The following is a 6668-nucleotide window of genomic DNA, read 5'->3' as shown; positions in this document are numbered from 1 at the left end:
AGAAGTAAGTGTGAGTATTATGAGATAAATCAATTTAAAGAATCAAAATTAAAGCACTGCAGAAAATGCATCCTGTGGGTGTTATACTATTAGATCATTATTACTGATGCATTAATGTGTGAATAAGCAGCATTTTACTGTTGTAGTTAGTCAAGGTGGATTTTATTTTAAGTATTTCATGTACTGTTTAATCTGTAAAACAAACAAAAAAAAACTGTCTAGTAACTATACAGTCAAATAAATGTAGTGGAGTAAAAAGTAGAATATTTCTCTCTGAACTGTGGAAATGTGAAATGGATTAAGTACCTTAAACATCATCACCCTACAGTATTTGAGTTAATATACTTAGTTACTAAGATAGTGCTATATTATAATGTTTTCATGTCACAATAATTTATCAAAAAGGCTATTTTTCATTGTTATATTCTATTTTGTCTCTGAAGTCCATGTGCTTCCATGTTTTATTAATTTAATCCAGCAGAAAAGTCAGAAAAATCTTTATAAAGATTCACCTGCATGACTTGTAGAGGTTTAGCATCAGTTTTAAAAGGCTAAAATCACCAAGTGTGGCTGGTAGGCTAAATTCATGGAAGACTGTATGCAGCTGCTTTAAAATCACTGGGAGCAGGGGCTTTCAGATAGAGAGACTTTTTTAATTTATTGCAGCTCTATACTGTATTTATGTGTGTGTGTACATTAGTAGTAATAGACCCTTGAACCTGTTAAGTACAGTACAACTAAGTTGTCCTATAAAGAAACGTGTAAATGAGTGAGAGCTGTTATCTGTGTATGTGGAACTAAATGTTCATGCTTTTCTACATATAAGAGCTCCAATACATGTGTGTAGCCGATTATACTGTATGTAGGCCAGTGTGTGTGTGTGTGTGTGTGTGTGGGTGTGAGTGCCCTTTGCAGAGGCAGCTTGTAATCATTTGTCGTAGCAGTTGAGAGCTGAGCTGTATACTGGCCAGTGAAAAGTGCTCAGGTCCACTCTGAAGGCTGATCCATGTAGCAGCAGCAGCAGCTAAAGTGGAGGACGGACAGGGCAGACATTCAACCTGCACTACTTCAGCATATTGATTAGTTATGTTTTGTAAGCTGTAAGCATGGTGGTGTGAGTGGGTGTGAGTCATTTGGTGTGTTTGGTTTGCCTGATTTCAGACTCCAGTAACTGCATTGGGAACAGACTAATAAAAGGTAAGACAAGAAAGTGAGCAATATTTAACCATATTAAATAATATCCATTACTACTACTATTTTGTACTATTGCTTTGCTGTTAACAACATACTATTCTAATAGTCAGATTAATACTGTACAAATTACAGTTGATCACAGATGCTTGTACTAAAAATACTTTGACATAAAGTTCATTCATTCTTTTTCTCTATCCACATTATGTTATATAGATTTCATTGTTATTATTACAACAAAGTAGTTGGAAGTAGCTGATTACATGTATGGCATGAAAATAACTAAATGCATTCATTTGGTATCATTAGCTTTAATGGAAGTATGTATATGTGTTTTATGTTAAGCAAATTCAACAAGAAACAAAGTAAAGAAAGTGTTAATTGTACCAACAGAAACAGCACCTATTGTACAAAATCAAGACATTAATGGTGATGTCAGGTTGAGTGTAGTAGCTCAACACTAAATCTTTAAAAAATATCTTTCATCAAATTAAAACATGGAAATGTCTTGCATAAATGAAAAATTAAGTGATAATAAAAACATTTGCAATATTGTTTATCTTCAACTTGTGCATTCAGAATTCATAATTGAGAAATTGCATATAAATATAATAATACCATCTATATTAAGTACTGTGGCTAATACACAGTGTGGGATCATTTCTGAATAAAAATAAAATCTATTTGTCATATTTGTTGTATACGTTTTTCACATAAAAAATATTGCTTTTTTATATTTGTGTATGCTATTTAGTAAAACTTCAAGTGAAATTCAGCACTCAGAATGCTTTGGTAAATAAGTCAGGCAAAGATACTAATATACTATAAATTTAATGTATAATTGGATACATTGACAATGACATAAATACTCTATAATGTTGGTTCTTAAATTAGTTTTGATTCAATGTCCATTTTCTGTAATTTTTTTTCTAAAAGGAAAACAATTGATAATTGATGTGTATTTTGAAACGTAGTTCTAAAAGATATTTGATCTAGAAATGCTCTGTTTTTTATGGCACAATATATCATGATATAAGGGACACATCATATGGCAGTCTAAAAAACATCTGTTAATAAAAGTATTTCTTTTGTCCTGTTTGTGTCTGAGTAAAGATGATCGAGTTGGGCCTCGCTGACGGTAGCCTGATCGACGAGCTGATGGAGCTGACGGCTCAGAGTCTCAGTAACTTGGAGATCCAGGAACACTTCAACATCATCAAGGAGATTGGCCGAGGGAAATACGGCAAAGTGCTGCTGGTCACGCATCGCTTCAGGGGTATAACTTTGTTTTGATTTCTAATCTCTTACAGTAGAGAGATAGTAGAGACTTTGTAATAAGTGTGTGATGTTTTTGTACCGAATCCCCAATTATACTAATATAACCATGCTCATGAAATATTGTATGATCTGAGGCACTTTTCCCCAAGAAAAAAAGGTGGTGTTTTATGACTCCAGTATTAGCAACATTACGCTGTCTTGGTAAAAAAAATTAGAACAAATTGATAGATAGAAAAATAGACGATGACCACATTTTCTAACACATCAAGTTCTTTGTTTAATTTAAGTTATCTTGACATTTTAATGTTTCAAATAAATATGCAGTAAGATAACTTGGCTGTCATACTGTTATAATGTAATGTTATTGCTGTTACCACTAATTTAGCTTGGGGATGCTGTAATCCTAAAATAGAGCAAGCATACCAATCTCTGAAAACTGGAAATAAATTAAGAGCTAAGGAGAGAGAAGTACCTTAGAACAAAGCAGACACAGTGAGTAGAGTGGTGGAAGAAGTACTTCTTGAAAAACAAAAATAAGATGGGTGACTCCACAAACCTCAGACGGGCCAGAGAGAAAAAGAGTCATGCCAGAACACAAGCTGACATGAGGCTGGCTGGCTGAAGGCCTGGAGGCTTTGAATTTGAAAACCATTGGGATGGTGGGGAGAAGTTCTGGGGGTTGTGGAAAAGCTTTGTATACAGCAACAACCTAATATCAGTACACTGTTGTTTTCAAGTGTAATTTGTACTTCTTTAGTGAAACAAAGAAGATGTGCATGAACACTGATAATAACAGCCAATGATCTGCAGGGACTCCCATGGCCTTGAAAGTGATGCCCAAAGCCTCGACTAAGCTGCAGGGCTTTCTGCGCGAGTACTGCATCTCCTTACACCTATCCTGTCACCCCTGCATTGTGGGCCTCTTTGGCATTGCCTTCCAGTCTAATGAGCACTACTGCTTTGCCCAGGAGCTTGTCATTGGGAGGGACCTGTTTGCTGTCATTCAGCCAAAGGTGAGTCAAACATTGTCAAAATAAGACTAAGGCTTTGTACGAAATCCATACTCCACACTATTTCTAAGCAATTTTTTAGTGTGCTGTTGATGGCCAATTTTTCACCACAATCCAAAAAGGAAATTGAGGAACAGCACAGCTGGACAAAATTAAAAGTAATGGATGAATATTGAATTTTTGAAAAAAAAAAAAAAACATTTTCACCTTAATGTTAGGTTTAGCTGGCATTCTGAAGCCACATATGTTTAGCTTGTATACCACCAAGTACAGCTGTAGCTGATGGGAATGTCATTAGTTTTGCAGATATTTGGTCATAAACCAAAGTATTGGACAAATAAAAAGGTTTACCAGCTGGTTGTGCCACATGAAAATTCAGGGGATCCCCAATGCAATGATCCTTGGGGTGTCATGAATGTCTGTGCAAAATTTTGTGGCAATCCATCAAGAGTTGTTGACATTGTCATCCCTAGAGTCATATTGGGCACACCTAGTATTAGGGCTGGGCAGAGCCAAAAAACATAAAATCTCAATTTTTCTTCTAGCCAGAGGACGATTCACTTCACATTTTGTGTTTTCTTCTGTAAAATACAGAAAAAGTAAAACATTTTATGACTTCATACATAAGACAGTAGAGTAAAAATAACAAAATACCTGCAACATCTGCAAGGCTATCACTGTTAAGCATATTCAAAAATGACATGTTATCCCTCACAGCTGTGGGCTGTCAGTACCAGGTGCTGGAACTAGTGGAGCACAGGCCTTTACTTCAATAATCCATACAGAGCAGAGACTTCTGCACAAAAAAACATCTGCTCCTGCTGTTTATGTTTTGACATCAGTCTGATATCTCCAGGGAGTATACCAAATCTGCACACTGCCCCTTTGGCTCCACTGGCTTCAGCTGTTGGTACAAGAGATAGAACCTTGTCAACAAACACAAACCAAGAGCGCAGATCAGTGTGCTGAGTCCTTTTTCAGTCTGTCCCTCTAGTAAATGTGATCGTGCAAAGACAAAAAGTTCAATTTATTGAATAATTTCATATCTCCCTGTTGTCCCTAAGATTGTGGGAAGGTTTTTGGCTGAATCAAAGTGTTAGGACTTGCAGACTTAATGGCTGCATTTCAAGAAAGTCCCCAATTGTCTAGAGCTGTCTAAATCCACAGTTCATCAATTGTGGATTTTCTGCAAACTTCTGGAGAGACGTCAGAGTTCTAAATTGTCCACTTGGGGTGCAGACTTCACTGATTGAATTAGACAAAAGAGCAATATACGGGTATGACATGCAATAAAAGTCTGTGGCCATAGCCTAGGCACCCTGTAGAGATATCTAACCATACAAATGTGTATAGATATGAAGAAAAAAATATATGCATGCATTTTAAAAAAGTGATAGTATAAAAGTTGTGAAGTGCAGGGCTTACAGGGGCTGGTGTGGCCTTACAGTCTTGAAAACGTGATGACAGTAAGGACGTCACTAGTACTTATGCTTGAAATCAGCAAGAGCCCAGCCCACAAGTCTGGAGGGTGGACATTTGGATTCAGCCTTTCTTTCTTCATGTGGTGCTTTGTGATGAGTGCTATATGTCCACACTTGAGTGCTGTATGTCTTCACTTTTTGGAAAACTACACGTCCTTTGTCCAATTGTTCCAGGTGGGTATCCCGGAGTCATCTGTAAAACGTTGTGTCCTCCAAATTGCCAGCGCTTTGGAGTTCATCCACAGCCATGGCCTGGTCCACCGTGATGTCAAGCCTGAGAACATCCTCCTGCTGGACAATCACTGCTGCCAGGTGAAGCTAGCAGACTTTGGCCTGGCCCAGAAGAGAGGCACACTGATACGCTTCATCACAGGAACCCTGCCCTACATGGCCCCAGAGCTTTGCAGTGTTGCCCTGACGGAGGGCCAGAAAGAAGTCACAGCTCCTCCACTTAGCGTGGAGCCAAGCCTAGACACATGGGCCTTCGGGGTGGTTATCTTCTGCATCCTTACAGGCTACTTCCCCTGGGAGCGTTGCATGGACTCGGACGACTTCTACCAGGAGTTTGCCGACTGGTGCAGAATGGAGGAGAGGCCTACCACCGAGGAAGAGATTCCTCCTTTGTGGAAAAGGTTCACTCCAGAAGCCATGGAGTTGTTTAGTAAGCTCTTGGCTCTGGATGCAGGAAAGAGGTGTACAGTTGGGGAGGTGAGAGATTATGTGGAGAAAGACTGGCTTAAGAAGGTACATGGGGACGGGCAACAGCAGACAGCGGAAAAAGAAAAAGTCAGCACTTCCAAGGAATAATCCTGGGCATGGAGAGATGGAGATGCTTAGTAACAGACTTCATTTAATCTGTAATGCCCTTATGCTTTGACAGCATGTAAAATATATTATTAAATAATTATTAATTATAGGTGCCTGGATCTGGCATGCAATTTCAGTTTACATCATGTAAAGGGGTGGGGGTGAAGCATGTGTTCTGCTGTCCTTTTGACAAGAGGATCCAAACTGAGACAACCCACAGATGCTAGGTAAAAGTGATAGAGAAAGAAATAGCCCATTAAAGGGTTTTTTCCACGACTTAAGGCTCAAACGCACTGCAGGCATCAGATTTGAAATTCCAACCACAGAACCAACATAGGTTTTTCATTTTGTTCTTTCTATTAACCACTGCATTAGTTGGATGTAATGAATGAATGAAAAGGAGAAATGCAGAGGAGGAAAATGAAATTGAAACTAAGAGCGTCTGTGTCCACAGTAAATCATCTGTTGACTGTTTGATGGTTATTTATTTGTGCTTTAAAATGTAACTGCCGTAAAATCATCAGCATATAATGTTTTATTTCTCTCATGCAGCAATTTTGTTCTCACTACCACTCGCTCTCATTGCTCGACCACCGCCGCGCTTTCTCTTGCTCGGTGGTGCGCAGCTGGCTTGCGCTATCTCTCTCTTTTTCAGCTGCAGAGAAAACAGCTTTGGGTGCTGGGTCTGCATTTGACGCTCCAAAAATCGAAACAAGGTCAGAGTAGGTGCTTCAAGGCAGTTTGACGCACCTCATAACGCTTCTAGTGCGTGTTCGGCCATTGAAAACAATGGGTGTACTTCAAAACGCGCGTGTCAGACGCTTCCAGTGCGTTTAGGCCTTTAGCATTGCACTTCCATTAAGTTTGGGACTCAAAAGAGACAGATTAAAAAAAGAATGGA

The 6668-nt window shown here is 38.7% G+C and overlaps 1 protein-coding gene across 1 annotated transcript; it reads left to right on the top strand.

Moving 5' to 3' along the window:
* Positions 1-1122: 1122 nt before the first annotated feature.
* si:dkey-8e10.3 (serine/threonine-protein kinase SBK1) lies at positions 1123-5767 on the top strand. The gene is made up of 4 exons (XM_042408340.1): positions 1123-1197; positions 2305-2467; positions 3280-3482; positions 5135-5767. The coding sequence occupies exons 2-4, from the start codon at positions 2305-2307 to the stop codon at positions 5765-5767; spliced, it is 999 nt and encodes a 332-aa protein (XP_042264274.1). The 5' UTR covers positions 1123-1197.
* Positions 5768-6668: the final 901 nt, after the last annotated feature.

Source organism: Thunnus maccoyii, chromosome 4 (genome assembly GCF_910596095.1).
Source record: "Thunnus maccoyii chromosome 4, fThuMac1.1, whole genome shotgun sequence".
Lineage (NCBI taxonomy): Eukaryota > Metazoa > Chordata > Actinopteri > Scombriformes > Scombridae > Thunnus > Thunnus maccoyii.
This window is presented reverse-complemented; position numbering and strand designations above follow the sequence as displayed.

What these genes read in the sequence shown, in the direction of transcription:
- si:dkey-8e10.3 (XM_042408340.1), top strand. Translation starts at nt 2,305, where the DNA reads ATGATCGAGTTGGGCCTCGCTGACGGTAGCCTGATCGACGAGCTGATG. An exon ending in GGTCACGCATCGCTTCAGGG is followed by an intron (nt 2,468 to 3,279) that starts GTATAACTTTGT and finishes AATGATCTGCAG; the next exon opens with GGACTCCCATGGCCTTGAAA. An exon ending in TTGCTGTCATTCAGCCAAAG is followed by an intron (nt 3,483 to 5,134) that starts GTGAGTCAAACA and finishes CAATTGTTCCAG; the next exon opens with GTGGGTATCCCGGAGTCATC.